At 43.8% G+C, this 17,459-nt stretch overlaps 1 protein-coding gene across 7 annotated transcripts in view; it reads right to left on the bottom strand.

Moving 5' to 3' along the window:
- Positions 1-230: 230 nt before the first annotated feature.
- The window catches only part of CDH22 (cadherin 22), a 258,228-nt gene continuing 240,999 nt past the window's right edge, over positions 231-17,459 (bottom strand). For all 7 annotated transcript variants that reach the window (XM_069953917.1, XM_069953918.1, XM_069953919.1 and 4 more), the window contains exons 7-10: positions 7,631-7,884; positions 6,541-6,674; positions 5,319-5,440; positions 231-412 (exon numbers count right to left, since the gene is read on the bottom strand). In XM_069953917.1, the coding sequence (XP_069810018.1) occupies positions 308-412; positions 5,319-5,440; positions 6,541-6,674; positions 7,631-7,884 (615 nt within the window). In that variant the 3' untranslated portion in view covers positions 231-307. The remainder of the gene's footprint in view (positions 413-5,318; positions 5,441-6,540; positions 6,675-7,630; positions 7,885-17,459) is intronic.

The following is a 17,459-nucleotide window of genomic DNA, read 5'->3' as shown; positions in this document are numbered from 1 at the left end:
CTATGGGGAACTGTAGAAACTGTAGGAACTGTGCATTGGTTACTTTTTATAAACATTTTTACCAGTAGTTATTTCTGAATTTGGAAGTGATATAATAATAATCAGATCCTGAAATGGAAAGTTGGATGCTACAAAGGCAACAAAGGCATTCTAAACTTACCTACAAGTATCAGCACACACACCAACAAGGCAATAAGTGCTCCAGGACTCAGACTTCCAGCCATCACATAGGCGGTTGTGTTGCACGACTGTACTGCCCCTGAACTGTCACAACCACACACTCGAATGGTGAGAGTCCCTGTGCTACTCAGAGCTGGGGTTCCTCCATCAACCACCAGTATCGGCAAGATAAACATATCCTGCTCCCTTCTGTCAAAGGGCATCCGATGCGTATGTACAGAAGCTGTGTTATCTGTAGTGGAGAAAATACAGGGTATTAATGTGGACATAAAACAGAAGGAACTCCTGGAATTCGGTAACTTTTAACCTCCTTTCTGCTTAGTTTAACACTTAGGCCATTGGAGAAAACATTGGCCGGCAAGACTTGGTGGTTTAGGCAATTTGCGTTGCAGCAAGTAGGTAAAATTTACTGTATACCTGGAGTTCATCATTATGCATTAGCCAACACCTGGAGCTCCAGCAGATCCACTAAACTGGATTTAGATTACTGTACCATTCTTTTGCAATGTTAGTCTGGTTCAGTAAACTGCAGAAGGTCTATGTATTGTGCCTGTAATACAGTTGTCTGATAATGATGGGGTTATCCAGGATTTTTAGGTAAGACCGGAAGAGAAATTTTATTTTTACCTACTATATTCCAGTGCCAGATAGGTGTTCCCCATTGGGCCTGAAACAGTGAGATTGCATAGAAGGATTATGTAGCCAATCACTGGCCTCAGCAGTCCCATGCACTATATGCAGTCAGAGGCCATGTTCACACAACGTATGCTTTGTGTAAATCACAGCCATTGTTGCAAATTGCAACAACGACCGTGATTTACACAAAACATACGTTGTATTGTGAATAAATGGAGTCACAGCCAGAGCGTATACACATAGTATACGCTCCAGACGGAATTCCATTTGGCTGCATGGAAAACTGACATGTTAGATTTCTGCGGCTGCTATTCATTAAATAGCAGCAGCAGAGAACATGTCAGTTCACACAATGGAGCGTGCGGCTCCAGCTGCACTCCCCATTGTGAGGGATGATCTTCAGTAACACTGGCTGTTCTATGACCTGACTGGGTCAAAGAACGGCCGGTGTTTCACATAGTGTGAACCTGGCCAGAGGGTGTAAGGGACAGTCATTGACTACAGCATCATGTGCACTGGGGACCCGGTGAGAAAGACCAGACCAGTTGGGGCATTGGAGTGACAAGTTAGAAAGTACCTGTCATTTTAAAAAAAACTTTTGACATGTCAAATAGACAAGTTTAAAGGGGTACTCTGGTCAGGAGGGCTTTTTAGCTATGGCCAGGGAGGGGGTGGATGAAGACAACAACGTCCACTTACCTCGCTGGTTCCAGCGCCGGGTCCCGCATTGCTGAGGAGGTAAGTGAATGTGATTGCCTTCATCCACCCCCTCCCACCCCATAGCAAAAAAAGTACCCCTTGAAAGTTTTGATCAGTTAGGTTCTAGATAGTGTTGAGCAGGTTTGAGGAGACTGTCTGGGTTCAGCAACTTTTCTGAACCCAAACACTCGACATTTGATTCCCACCCTCTACAGAAGTTGGATGCCGCCCTAAGGCTTCCAGACAGCCCATGGCTGTATCCATATTTTCCAGGACTCCCTAGGGTGGCACCCAACTTCTCCAGTCGCCGGGAATCAAATGCTGAGTGTTTGGTTTCGGAAAAGTTGCCGAACCCAGACAGTTTCCTCAAGCCTGCTCAACACTAGTTCTGGATAATCAGATCGCCACAGACTGTTGGATAGAACCAGGAGATGTGCATGGCTACACGTTTCTTCCTGCTTTGCTGCTATTTTCTCCTCGCTCCATGAAAGAGCCCATCTGCGAACAGCAAGATAGGAAACACAGCAAGTTGGGGAGAGAAGTTCTTAGCAGGTTTCGTCTCCTGGCTCTATCCAGCAATTAAAACTTTAACACGTCCGTGTGACCCATCAATCATTTTTTAAAGTGACAGGGAGACTTTAAGGGTAAGTAAAGTTTATTTTCTTCTTCTTTATGCCTTTTTAAACTCTTACCTGATTTTCTAAAAATCTCAGATGACCCCATATGCACGACACAAAAATGTAGCAAATGGAAGTTTAGAAAAGAAGATGACAAACAAATATAGAAATGGAGACAGCAGTGCATATATGAAAAACATTATGCAATATAAAGACTGTGCTGTCCTGCGCTGTGGTGAGCCTGTCCATAAAATGGCCGACATGAAGGAGCATGTCATGAAGCCCCGTCCCCCTGTTTACCATTGAGCCTATATATGCCTACGGAGGACACTGGGGTTGGGGCATAGTCACATAATCCTCCATGTCGGCCATCTTATGGACAGACTCACCACAGAGCAGGACAGCACAGGCTGGAGGAGGGGAGTCTGATTTTAGCTCTATAAGGTACACAGGGAGCTTCTGTCAGTATTTACAGTGAGTACACTTACTAATACTGTATACTGAACTGTTTTACTATAAAGTTGCCAACCCCTTTAAAGAAATGGAGTAGTTATGTTATTATGGGTCAACATATGGGCCCCATAGAAGGTTATAGGCTGCATTATGGATCTGTGCAACACATAGGTGTAATAAAACCAAGTGCTATGCTGGTAATCATAGTGTGAGGACTTGGCTATGCACATTGATCTGAAGTCAGGTGATGCAATACAAACCAATAAGTCGTTATTTGTAAGGACACAAATGGATGGAAATCATGACATGATCATATCTGATGTATGGAAGGTGACCAGCATACGGCTCACCCTTGACATTGAGCAGCGTAAAGTGATGCTCGGCGTTGGGGTCTGGAGCAAGTCTGAAGTAGAATCGATGCCCCCCCATTGGCTCATCTCGATCCACCACACTGATAGTCTGAATCAGCTACAGCAAAGTCCAATACAAACACAGATATTCATGTTTTCTAATCAGATCATTTACAATCAGAATACAGAAAAAATGTTGTTAGCTGTGCAAATGGAAGCGATAGGTCAAGAGAAAACAGCAGGACCTCCGAACAGAAGATAAGTATACAGGTTTATTCATTGCCAATGCACAACGCGTTTCTAGAATGTGCTAGAATCAATAGACATACAAATGAAGCACCTACGCATTTCGATCATACAGATCCTATTCACGGCATAACTATACATATAATACCTTATGGTTATGCCGTAATTATCAGTTTTTTTTTCCCGATTTCAGCATCAGTGTACCTTTTCCCAAAATTTTATTTTGCTTTTATACTTGTGGGAGGTGAAGAAGACTTCTTATTGTTATTCAGACTAAATCCATAGCTTATGTAAACCAGAACATCCACCCTGGAAAAAACAACTCTTAATACCAGGTGGAACCTATCCCTCATCCTATATATGACACCCTTTGTCACTTATGTGTTAAAAAAGGCCTTTTTTGCAATCTATCAGCACATCACTGAAATCCCCCTGATGAGCCTGTACAGGAAAAAGAAACATGTCAGAGACAAAGGGCATTTTTTTATAAGGACATTGAGAATCAGAGGATGGTTGTAGCTGGTATGAGGGTTTGCTCATCTAGGTACAGTAGGTGCCTTACTGTGTATCAGTTAAAGGGAACCTCACTGGTAAAGTGTGAACTGGCCCCAATACCTTATAGCTGCTTGACACAGGTCTCCAACGCTGTACCCGGTAGTCTCCTGCAAGGTGGCAATTTATTAAAGAAAACAACATCTTTAATCGTTGGTCCCGGCTCCTGAGGTTGAGCAGCTGCGACATGTAGTCATACTGCCCCCACCCTCTCTCCAGCTGCTTACGCTTGATTGGCAACCTGAGTGCTGTGAACTTAATGGTGAAGTCTGGTGGGGGCGGGATTTATTACTGGCAGGGGGTGGGGAGTAAATAAAAAAGCCAATATGCTTACCACTCCCAGAGCCAACGCTGCACCGTGGACCCCGCCGGCAGTCATCTTCTCCCAGGTTCTGGGTAAGTCACAACCCGGGTTCAACAGCATAGATGGGTGGGATTTAGCCTGCTCAGCCAATCAGTGACTGCAGTGGTGTCTCGTCCCAGTCACTGACTGGCTGAGAGGGGCATCCGTCAGCCGGGTCGTGATGTAGCCAGAGGGAAGCTCAGAAAACAGCCGGCGGGGGCCCAGGAGCGGGACACGGCTCTGCCTGTGCATTGGGACAGGTGGCTTCTTTTTTATTTCCCCCCCACCCGCTAAATGTAATGAATTTTTGCAGCCCCCCTGCTGGACTTCTCCTTTAATGCAAAGCCCAGTGCTCAAGCTGACAATCAAGAGTGCAGAGGTAGCGTACTACATGTCGCTGGGGCTCCACCCTTATGCCTAGATACCAGGAGCCAGGACTAAGGATTAAAAAAATTTTTTAAATTGCCGCCCCACCGGAGACTGTTTGGCATAGCGTTGGAAAGCCGTGCCCACAAGCTATAAGGTACTGGGGCCAGTTTATACTCTCCCAGGGAGCTGATTAGTTCTCTTTAAGGGACACTGGCTCTACTGGAGGTGCCACCAGCTAATCTATTGTAATTTTAATAATACCGATTGGTATTTCTTATTGGATGTTGTTTCGACGTGTTATATTTTAGTTTTAGCAGAACTAATCTCCTCTAGCTAAAATTGCGCACAATTCTGGGTGATTAATAGGAAATTTCATTCCTCGGTATTGACTACTTTGAGTCTTCACATCATTTGACTAGGAGGAGAAGTCAGGCAGAAAAAGCTATAAAAAGCTGCTTGGCGTTTAACACACATTAGGAACATTTCTAAGCAGGAAAAAAAAAATTGCCGAACATCAGCTTGATATATGGGCTGTATATGGGTGCGGGAGGGAATCTTCTGGTGACATTGCTGATATTAGTTGGTGTTGACATAAAAAAACAATGTAATAGGGAAGCATCTAGCATGGCTCGAGGATCTCACGTAATTCGCTATTGTAATGTTTAGACTAGACAAGGGTAGCATTACGCTGGATATCAGGGAAATTAGAGGCATATAGAATGTTATTCGCCATAAAACATATTTCAATACGCTTTTATGGTTTGTCACAGTCATTCGGGCAGGCAAGGTTAGACGGGTAAAGATTTAAGGAACCAATGATATCTCATAGTCCATTTGTTTACTTGTTTATAGGGATAGATTACAGAATATTACCTGTCCTGGGAGAGCGTCTTCACATACTGAAGATTCATGGGGTGAAGCCAGCTCTGGAGGATTGTCATTTACATCCAGGATGCGTATCCTCAGCGAGAGAACTGAAACTTTTCCAGGGTCATCTGTAGAGAACGTATCAAAGCAATGGTTAGTAATGTGAACACCTTTATCATTCCTAAAGCTAGGGAAGTAAATACCACTGTAGCAGCCATAGCGGCTGCTATGGGGCCCACCACATGAAGGGGCCCCATTGCCAGCTCTTGCAATACGCTGAGCCCCCTGAGCTGTCTGCAATACGCTGAGCCCCCTGAGCTGTCTGCAATACGCTGAGCCCCCTGAGCTGCCATCATTTGGAGCACCAGGTGGCCAAGCGCGCCTCCGGGGTTCTGCAAATGTCCCTGACAAGTGCTTGCACCCGGGGAGGCTGCCTGTGTGATTGCTGGATTGTCCGGGTAGCACATGGAAGATAGCGGCGGTCTGCTGCTGCCGCTCCTATTACACGGTGCGACAGCAGCAGATCGCTGCTATCTAGATCGTTGAATTTTCGAAATTTTGAAAGACATGTATGATCGTTGTCTTCTATTATGCAAGACGATTATCGTCCATAATGGCTGATATAGGCCGAATATGGCCGATAATCGCTTCGTATAATAGGGCCTTAAGAATGACATTTTGAAGGTACACTAAAAAAAATAACGGGGCTGATTTAGTAACGTGTTTCCGTCAGAAAATTGACTTTTTTTGTCCATTTTCCCTGTCGCTTTGGTGTTCTGAAATATTTTCTAAGGGTGCGTTCACACCTACAGGATCTGCAGCAGATTTGATGCTGTGTTCAGTTATTTAAATGAAATCTGCTGCAGATCCTGTAGGTGTGAACGCACCATAAAGGTGTATGAAACAATTTTTCCAAAAACCAGACAAACCCGTAATTTTTGTCTAAAAAACCCACCAAGGGGGGCGTGTCATGGGTGTGTCATGTGTGTGTCCTTTTAAACCCGCCACAGCAAACCCTCGTTTTTTTTTTACAAGTTTTCTATTCTATAAACCAGCCAATTCTAGAGTAGCAGGATGGTCGGGTGTTAGTTTTATTCTGTGGAAAACCTTCTAGATCTACACATTAATGAGTTTGATGCAAAAAAACAGACACAACCGACAGCATAACGGCTTAAAATTGATGGATTGTTAGTAAATGTGTTTTTGGGAGTCTCTAAGTTGAACTAACCTGCTTCAGTGGCCTGTACTGTCAAATTGTGCCATCCAGAGGTTTCCCGGTCCAGGGCTTTGGTTATTCGGATTTCACCAGACTCTTCATCAATTTCAAAAATCCCATCATCGGAGGTTTTGTCCAGTGCGTATCTGGTGACAATGACAAACAGGTCTGGATTTCATTTGTGAGAGATGGCTTGAGAAAAAGGCAGTGGCTCTTAAAGAGACTTTGTCAGTAGGTTTATGCAGCCCTATCTAAGGGTAGCATAAAGTAGTTACAGAGAAGCTGAACATAATGATGTATTACTTTCATTATTCTGTGCAGCTGATTCGCAGATATCCTCCTGAATAACCTGGACAATAGGTAGCCCTCTCCATTATGTGCATGAGCTCAGTAGTCCTGAATATTCATGAGAAGCGGAAAACTCCACCCACCAGTTGCTGATTGGCAGTTATATATGCTGTGTTTAGGCAGTCAACTGTCAATCAGTAGCTGGAGGGGGGGGAGGGGTGTGGCAATAATCCTATTCTCCTGCATATTAGGAGAACGGCTGAACAAAATGTAAGTAATACATCGGTCCGTTCAGAATTTATGTCACTAGTTTATGCTGCCCTCATTTAAGGTGGAATAAAACTAGTGACAGATTCACTTTAAGGATCAAAGCTGTTAATTCACTTTAGGGAAGAAAATCTTGAAATTGTGGTGTCATATAGAGGCAGAGCACTCATACAAAACAATGGTGGTCATATTGGCTGTGTCCTGGAACAGCCATTAGAATTGTTGGTTCTTGCCGGGAGCTGGGAAAAGTGTTTGAATCTTCACAGCGCTGTAATAAAGCAGCCGTGTGGCTGTGTCAAAACAGGAAAAACAGAGGTTGTCTGTGAAATGGCCAGAAGGATCTCAGCAGGAAAGAGACGGGTGTGGCAGATAAATCAATTAGCAGAGCAGAACAGAAACATACAATTAAAACACAAAACATAACTAAAGGGGCATTCTCAACCACATACCAGGAGCCGAGCTCCAAACAGGCACGGGCATGACACATACATAATGAGAACTCGGGCAATAACTCTTTCACACTCTCGTTCGCCATTGAGCTTGATACCTGATGGAGTTGTTTGCTTTATCAGGGTCATTAGCCGTGATCGCCCCAATCACAGAGCCAACATTTGCATCCTCCGACACTTCTATTATTCCGCTCAGAGGATGGAATTTCGGAGGTTCATCCACATCCAGCACCGACACCTTCACAATTGCTTGATCCCGAAATGTCCCAAGATCGGAGAAGCGAGGATCCAAGAATCGGTTCTGGGCTTCTAAAACCAACGAGTGCTCTGTCTGGGTCTCAAAATCCAGGGGCTGTAAGACATAGGGAGGAAAGTTTGTTGATAACGAGTTACTATGGCGATGTTTCCCGGCCCACGTGATAAAACAAAGTCATCCAAACAGTAAAGAGATGCAAATATCAATTACTCCCAAACACCTCGGTGTCTGTATCCTTATTTAAAAGGCTTGATAAATGGATGTGCTTAATATTTCTGCCTCCATCGGATTCCAGAATATCCTTATTAATGATCGCCTGGTAATTACTTTAAGATAAAAAGACATTTCTCCAGCCTTGGAATTTAAATGATGTTTAGTCTGGAGTCGGGAGGCTCGCAGACTGTGTCGGCCATATCTGAGGAAGCTAATAATTGTAATTGTGCACATGTCAATGCAGCTCACTACATAAATCACCATAATATATTCCGCAAATCAGCCCAATATTGTTGGTTTCTAAGGACGAAAACCTGCGGTGCTAATAGACATTTAGAGTGGACTCACTGATTCGAGGATATAATCAAAAACGCAAGCGATCGCTAGGATACCGGCAGCTTCAACGAGAGGACCTTTTGTTGCAGCCTTTATTTTTCTATGGTTTCAATGATTTAATATAATGTTTACATTTGTATGTATGTGCTGGGTTCCCATGGTTTGTTCCTAACATTAGAAGCTATAGAAATCCATGGGTATGAAAGTCTGGCTATTTTTAAAATCCATCTGCCAGCAGGGGCAGGTGGGAATTTGGTAACGTGTAGGAACTTACCTCTCCGGATGCCTGCGGTGAATGGCGGGACTGCCCCCACCCCGGCCCCAGGACCGCAGCTGGAAGGCATAATGCCTGTCCCAGCTGATGGACTGGCCGCTCAGTCAGATCAGCCAGGTTGTGACGTGTGTAGTGCCGAGATCCCAAAGCCCGACAGGGCTCTCAAGGCCGCTGCCGTTGTTCACCACGGGTATGAGGGGCGGTAAGTTCCTACCCATTATCAAATTTCCCCTGCTGGATTTTAAAAGTGGCTTAACTTCTTCTTTAAAGGGGTTATCCAGCGCTACAAAAACATGGCCACTTTTCCCCCTCTCTTGTCTCCAGTTCAGGGGTTTGCAATTAAGCTCCATTTACTTCAATGGAACTGGGTTGAATATGGCCATTTTTTTGTAGCGCTGGATAACCCTTTTAAAGCAACTTTGTACCCACAATCCCCCCCCCCCATACCCCTTGTACCATTGTATACTTCTACATACTACATACTACATTGTATAAGATCTGTCCTGGGGTCCGTTCGGCAGGTGATGCAGTTATTGTCTTAAAAAACAACTTTTAAACTTGCAGCCCAGTGTCAAATTGCTGTGGCCTAGAGTGGCCTAGGCTTGCACCGCCTCTCCGTCCCTTCTCCCCGCCCTCCTCATCATTAGGAATACCCCTGGGCAGGATTTCCTCTAATCATCACCTGTTTGAACACTGCACATGTGTTGGATCGTTAAGGTACATGTTCAGTGTTCTGACAAGGGAAGATTAGGAGAAATCCTGCCTGGGGCATTCCGAATGATGAGAAGGGCGGGGAGAAGGGACGGGGAGGCAGTGCAAGCCTAGGACACAGACACTCTAGGCCACACCAATTTGACACAGGGCTGTAAGTGTAAAAGTTGTTTTTTAGGACAATAACTGCATCACCTGCAGAATGGACCCCAGGAGAGATCTTGGATTAAAGGCAGCTATCAGAAGGTACAAGCGGTTTGGGGGGGGGCAGATTGTGGGCACAGTCTCGCTTTCAGTTTACCTATAGGTCCAGCAATTGCTCCGGACTCTATGCCAGGGACAGGGAGGCAGGCACAGGCAGTGCTACCACTGTAATACGCAGCAATAAGAAGTCAGAAATAGTACGCTAATGCGTTTTTTCTCTCCTTTAATGACCATTGATCTCTGATTAGGATCCGGCCTGAAGTGACTTCTTACTTGCGTCATATTTTGTATGAGTGGTCATTGTTAATCCTTTGTTGGATCTCATGATGCTTTTGATGACTGTCGGTGACTAATCCCTCATTGGATGGCTAATGATGACTGTATGCTGTATGAGTAACAGTTTGCTCAGGTAAGATACTGCTCAGCCCTGTCAGGTTTGATGGAGAAAATGTATTTCATGTCAAGACAAGGGATAATCAGGGAGTCGGTGGATGCAGTAGTGCATTGGGGATTCTATTTAAAAATCTTAAGTCTTCCAATACTTACTAGCTGCTGTATGTTCTGCAAGAAGTGGTGTGTTCTATCTAGTCTGACACAGTGCTCTCTGCTGCCACCTCAGTCCATGTCAGGAACTGTCCAGAGCAGTAGAAAATCTCCATAGAAAACCTCTCCTGCTCTGGACAGTTCCTGACATGGACAGAGGTGGCAGCAGAGAGCACTATGTCAGACTGGAAAGAATACACCACTTCCTGCAGGACATACAGCAGCTAATAAGTACTGGAAGACTTGAGATTTTAAAATAGAAGTAAATTACAAATCTATACAACTTTCTGTCAATAGTTGATTTGAAAAAATAAAAAAAAACACTCCAAAGTGCCCCTTAAAGTCTTTTACACAGGACAATAATAGGCCAATAATCGCTCTGTGTTTAGTAAACTTTTACTCACATTTTTAAGGGAATAAGCTTGTGAGAAAGCCAGAAGAATACCTGTGGTCATTGCAGACGTATTAAGGAAATGGCGGCCCTATAGGTATAAGATGCACAGTGCAGGGCTTATTCCCTAAGCATCTGTTAGGATCAGAGCAAGATGTCAAATCTGAAATGCTGTCAAGCCTGATCTGCTGAGCTAGCTGACATCTGGCCCTAGGTTGCAGATGGTATGGCTACAAAAGGATTAGGCTAAAATTACTAGGATTATTATGGGATGTGATAGTAAATGCCAGTGAGGAATTACTATACTATAAAATTTTCAACTCTCTGTTACAAAGATTTCTAGTGATTTTTACATCGGAGATGTTCTCCTTCTCTAGACAGAGGTGGCAGCAGAGAGCACTGTGTCAGACTGGAAAGAAAACACCACTTCCTGCTCCTGGGGGTCGCCTGCCACAGCAAGTCCAAGTCCAGCCCCCCGCGGTGCTATGGTGGAGGAACGGCTGGTCACTTACCAGAGCGTGACGCCACTCCTGTGGTGGTTGGCCGAGATACAGCAGGACCCTAGAGTGTTGTGTGGTGATGCCAGTGCTGGTTGGGCACACAGGTATGGTGGCACAACTGCTTTTAGGTTGGTCAGTGACCTCCTGGGCTGCTGTGGGGTCCTTTGGGCTGTTATCACGCTGGTCCGGAGTGGAGTAGTGACCCTCACGGAATATTGGCACTGCATAGTGCTGAGTAAGGTTACTTGAGGAGAAACTGTTAGGTGCGTCTTGTCTTGCTTCCTCACTATACAGGAACCTGACTAAGACTGCGTACTAAGACTGGGGACCTAGCTGAGGGCCATGGCCCAAGGGGACCTCTGTAGGGAGTGTTCTAGCTTGCATCCTTCCCCTACAACGTCCAATACAAAAGACCTCTACACTTTCTCTACCCACGTGACTTCCTATCTACAGCTCCCTGTAAGGTGTGCTGTGAATGGGTGAAGAGTGCATAAAGAAGAAGTAAAGAAAGAGATGATAGGATAGAAGAAGAAAATACTCCCATAGGTTCACAGATCCATGTGACACATAAGCAAACAATAACCCTTCCCATACTTCAGCTGTGCAGCAATTGAGTACACATACCTACAATAGCGACATCTAGTGGCGAAACTGTATCACTACTACATCACCACTTGCAATAAGTACAGGCTTTTGCAAAGGGTGTAACCAATAGCAACACCCGTGGTAGGACACCACACGTGCTGGTGAAGACCAGTGGCCCCTTAGATTTCGCTCCCTTGTGCGGCTCGCACCATCGCTAGCGGCGGTACAGCGGATCCACCACTCCTGCCGTAACAGATGCCTTGTAATACATATGCTTTACACACTTCTACATTGATAAGACAACAGTTTGCCGTATCCTAAAGATTTCCTGGTTCCATCCCTTCTACGAATACACCTATCGTCATAATAACCCTGTTCTACAGGATTTCACTGTCACTTTTTTTCTATACAAAAATAAAATGCCCCATCTTTGGTGTGTTAAAGCGAGCCGTTCTCTTTTGTAGGGCATGATGTAGATCACTAGACTAAGCATGGGACTAATGAGGTCCCTTCGGTACCTGATAGTCTCCTTCTCCTGGAGAGGTTATTTATCCCTATGAGCTACAATCTGACCCCAAGGGACCTGACATGGCTGCCGCCTCTCTTTCTTGCTAGAAGGCCATAAATCACATAAATCAATAGTTAGGAGTTTCCTTTAAATTAAAAAGACTCCCAAAGTGAGAGCAACCCGGGAGGCTGCAGAGAGAAGGAGACGACAAAGACACGCCAGTCTTATTTGTAGCCGGAAGAAAGTCTATTTAGCTGGTATTGACCAGGCATAGATGACAGATATACACTCTATATACTATACATTATAAATGTTATATCCATAGATAAGAGTGCATTTCTGATCATTCATTTACTATGGTGTTTGACAAACTATAAGGGTGTAGTCACATATAGCAGATTTGCTGCAATCGAAAATCAGCTCCATTTATCTGAATGGAGGCATCCTGCCGAAATGTGTGTCAGGGTGCGATGGGGGCGCTGTGGTGGAGCATATTATCAGGTATAGGTCACATGAGTATATTGATGGCACTTACAATAATGTTGTATACTTTTGTTTTGTACCTGTGAGCGGATATGTTTGGTGTATACTTATGCTGCTTCTCTATTGCACTTAGGTTACGCAGCTTGCTTCTCCATTCTCAGTCCCTTCTGTATGTTAGCAGCTGCAGATCATCATTCATGGTTGTTGGACATTTATGTTTTTATATGTTTTTAATCAATAAAGCTTCTATGTTGTATCTGAACGGTTCAGCTTTTTCTTTTGGTTGTTGTGTATCTAGTAGCCCTTGGGGTTTGGTCCTGTGACGGTGGGGTTGCAGGGCCATTCTATGGCCCCCCCTCCCCTGCTTGTGCACTCTTTGCGGGGTTGGCATTTGCTGACCGGCACAGTGTCGTTTAGTGTAGGGACTCAGAGACCTGCACGTGGTACATGAGGCAATATTGTTTGATCAAATTATATACTAACTTTTGATGTTGGTTTTTATTGTAGCTGAACAAGCTTTAGTATCAACCATGGGTGCGATGTGCAGCCATTTGTGTCTTCCAGGCTTGTGTATCTAGTAGCTAGAATCCCCTTTATCTGACCACTGTGCCCTTACTGCCAGGGCCATCTCCAGGTTTTTGCAGCCCCTTGGGCGACAGGGCCTCAGTGGGTCCATCATCCATCCACTATACACCCATCATCCACACACTATATACTATCACTTCAAACACCACTAACATCACAAACTGACACAGACACTGACTGGCTGACTGACATTCACTGACTGACACACACACATACACACTGACTGACATGCACTGACTGACACTGACTGACTGACACACACACTGACTGACACTGACTGACTGACACTGACAGACTGACACACAGCACTTACAGCTCAGTCTTCTTCCTCTTCCTTTCTGTGAGGTTGAGGACCTTCAGGTCATGTGATCAGGTCCTTTACCCTTTTCTCTCTCTGTGCAGGTCCTGCTCCGTCTCCTGTGTCTTCTGATGTTCAGCCCCTTCACCCTGCACTAGAGTGAGGGGCTGAACATGAGAGCACCAGCCCTCTCCCTCTCTGGGCCCCTAGAGGCAATGTAGGCCCTGGCACTTGCCCGGGTAAGCCCTGTGCTGACGCCGGCCCTGCATATTGCTAATATTTTATTATATAGTGTTCTAATGTAAGCCCCTTTGGGAATCTTTGATAACGTTACTATATATCCGGTGAAAAGCCTATCATTTTTCTTTTTTTGCTAGAATGAAGTCTTTATCTTTCCTTGTACTAGACAGACACATTGTGTGTTGCTTTCAATTTATAGTATCTGTTTACTGACTTTCCTCACTACTATGCTGTATTCTGTGCTACAAAGCTGCAGGGATCATCTGTACCCTTGACCTATGACAAGCCTGTGGTGCCTCATTGTCCAGCCTGCCCACCAGCATCCCATTCCGGATTATTACAGGGGAACTTTAACTTGTAGCATTAAATTGTCCCATGCATATGTATCTGTCACCGTCCCTAACATGTACAGTATAGAGCTATCAAATTTAACCCTATAAAGGCCAATCTCATTTACATGTTTAGGTTTTTAATTGCAATTACTGAACACAAAGCTAGGAATAGCCTCAGTCTTCCCTGTATACATGCCTTCCATTTATGATCTATTCCCGGCTTTGTATTCAATAATTGCAATTAAAAACCTGAACATGTGAACACATCTGCCACTAAACCTAGCAGGGTACAGCGGTAGCAGTCACATCTAAGCTTCTGGTGTCTATGGGGACCTTTATTAATTCTATTACTACTTTAAATTTATTTTTACTAAATATTTTTCGATTGTAATTAGTGCAGTATGAACTGGGTGTATCAAGAAGGTGGATAATCTGATGAACCAGTAGATGGCGCTAACCACAAGTTCTTTTTCATTCATAACCTACCTTTTTTTTTTTTTTTGTATCGCTATTGAACCCAGGCAATGGGCAAAATGTATATTTTCTATTCCCAAAGACTAAAAAATTGCCTTAAAAAGAGAGTGTGAATGAAACTGACTAGACAAATGTTTAGAGCTGTCCACCGTACCTGAATAATTTACCGTCAGAAGCTGAATATTCATCTAGAGAATATGCTTGGACTGGTGTAAGAAAGTGAGGCCGGGGGCAACCACAGGGATATGTTTACTCACAGAAAGTATCTTATAAAAATCAGATCTGAAAAGGCCTCCCGTCATCAGATCTCAATATTTATATGCTTTGTGTATAGGGCGTTATGCAAAGTATACATAAAACAAAGCAAGGCAGGGAAATTGGGGATCATACTGAATTGTACATGCAGAGAAAGCAGAACTGCTTAAGTCTGTGTTTTATTTTATATTAGATTTTTTTTATTTCAAAATATTATTTTACATATTTATTAATATTTATTATTATATATTTATATTATGTATTATTATATATTTATTAATATTTAAATATTTTATTTATATATATATATATATATATATATATATATATATGATATATTATTATACCAGCTTAGAATATTCCTCCTCTCATATATATATATTATTTATGATATATTATTATATATTTATATATTATTATTTTATATTTATATTATATTTTATTATATATTTATTATTATTATATATTTATGTGTTTTTTTTTAAAAGAAGAAATGTATATATAAATATTCCACAAGGATAACGGAATGTAACAAATGTATCAGAGCAAGAATACATGTCCGACCTAACAAGACCATGGCAAGACGGGACCAAAGCCCTTGATAGTCTACATGGTCATGGAAACGAATAGGAAGCTTGAATGGACAGAAACAGATGGAAAAGGTGAGAAGAGAAGAGGAAAAGAGATACTGTATATGAAAACATAAACTCCAATGAAAATGGAGAACCCTACCTTCCAGAGGAGCATTTAACAACCTGCAAATTCTCTGGAAAGAAGGCAGAGATAGTTTACTAATGGACTTAATGGACACCACCGTGTATACCGTGCAAGAAGAGGCTGTGACATATACTGCAGTGAGTGTTAGGAAGGTGTAGCAGTCCCTATTACAGGGTGGTGATGACATTAAAGGGGAACTTCAGCGATAAAAATGTATCCCCTATTTACAGGATAAGCCATAGTTGGGGGTGTCTTCTGCAATCACTTATTCCAGGAACCCAGTTCTCCCTGAATGGAGCAGTGGGTCAGCATGTGATCTTCTGGAGATCAGCCAAGTACATACTATAGTTTAGCTAATTCTGCTGCTTCACAGAGATAGAATGAAGCAGATAGGTGCCAACCCTCCCCTTATTTCTAACGTGGAGGGTTGGGTCCCCATCTTCACGATTACAAGGGGTCCCAGAGATCAGACACATCCCCTATTCTGTGAAAAGCATATCTCCAGCATCAAAGCAGCCCCTAAAGCAGGAGAAGGGCTAGCTAGGCATGTGGTGAACCATCCCTGTGGGTACTCAATGCTGTTTCATTAGGACTTTGCAGGTTGATGCTAATGAGTAATCTCGGTCGCTCATTTGCATATAGTCACTCCTAGTTTCCTGAGGTGTCCCTAATCCCAGGCTCAAGCACCTGCATATACTGGGATGATATTGGGAGTTATTTAAATGATATATTATAGATGTGAGATGAAGACTAAGATGTGTGTACAACAACTCAGATTCACTGAATGAAAGGTTACAAGGAGTCCAGGCCTATATATAGTAGATAGTAAAGATTTTTTTTTATCATGCAAATCATTGTATTTTTCTTTATCCGTGTTTGGTGTCATCTCACGAATCCATACATTGAAGCTCTTCCTTATCTCACTATGACAGTATACACGAAACATAGCTTTCGGCTGAAGGCTCTTTGACAGCTCTTGATCTCTCCATACACATTTAATTGTTTGCAATGGAGAGATGGGAGGAAGGCTCTTCTGGTGGTTGCTTATCTACCTGAGACGAAAAAGAGTCAGGCACTCGTAATCCAGCATGTCTGATCCCTTCTCCCATACACAATCTGTTGGGGAGTCGTGGCTTCAACCTAGTGGCGTAGCTACCATGGAGGCAGACCACGCAGCTGCTATGGGGCCTGGGCCCCCCTGGCAAAGCATGAACTCTCTCCATTATGGATGACAGCCACCCGCAGGGTCTCAAAGCGGTCTGCAGCCACCACCACCCCAGACTCAGAGAGGCCCCTGCACCCGCCCCATCCCCAGACTTAAAGTGGCCCACAGCCCCCAGACTCAGATCAGTCTGCAGCCCCCGGACTCAGAGCTGTCTGTAGCCCCCCCTCTCTCCTTACTTAGAGTGACCTGCAGCCCCTGCCTCCTCCCCGAACTCAGAGCCTCCCCTTCACCCACCCCCTCTCTGGACTCACAGCACACCTGTCCCCTCCCTGAACTCAGAGCATTGGAGGACCCCATACAGTTTTTTTTGCTATGGGGCCCCATAAATCCTAGTTACGCCCCTGCTTCAACCACATGTCTAATGCTAATTGGGCATTTACAGTACTGTTCTTCCATACACAATTTATTGCATTACCTACTATATGCTAGTTTCTGGCGTACATTATGGTAAATATGATGGGCTATGGGAAGCCCCACCCCTTAACACTAAGCCACACCGACTACTTTTGAAGGTGGCAAGAGCTGCATAAAGAATGGGAAAAGTTTAACATTTTTCACAAAACATGGCTTGGGTCTTTTGTATGCCAATACACTGGTAAACCAGCTTAGTATATTCCCCTCCCAGTATTCTGCAGTATTTGTCTCTGTGTAGAATAAGAGAACCCCTAGAAGAAATGCTCAATGTACTACACTGATGCATCATTTTTTCACTTGATTGCTACATAGAGGCCTTGGGCTACACTTAGAATCCGTGTAACTGCCCCCCTTCCCACTGGACCACCAATGAAGGTAACCCA

This window comes from Dendropsophus ebraccatus, chromosome 14 (genome assembly GCF_027789765.1).
Source record: "Dendropsophus ebraccatus isolate aDenEbr1 chromosome 14, aDenEbr1.pat, whole genome shotgun sequence".
In the NCBI taxonomy this organism is placed as follows: domain Eukaryota; kingdom Metazoa; phylum Chordata; class Amphibia; order Anura; family Hylidae; genus Dendropsophus; species Dendropsophus ebraccatus.
Note: the sequence above shows the minus strand (reverse complement) of the source record. Positions and strands in the feature narration are given on the sequence as shown.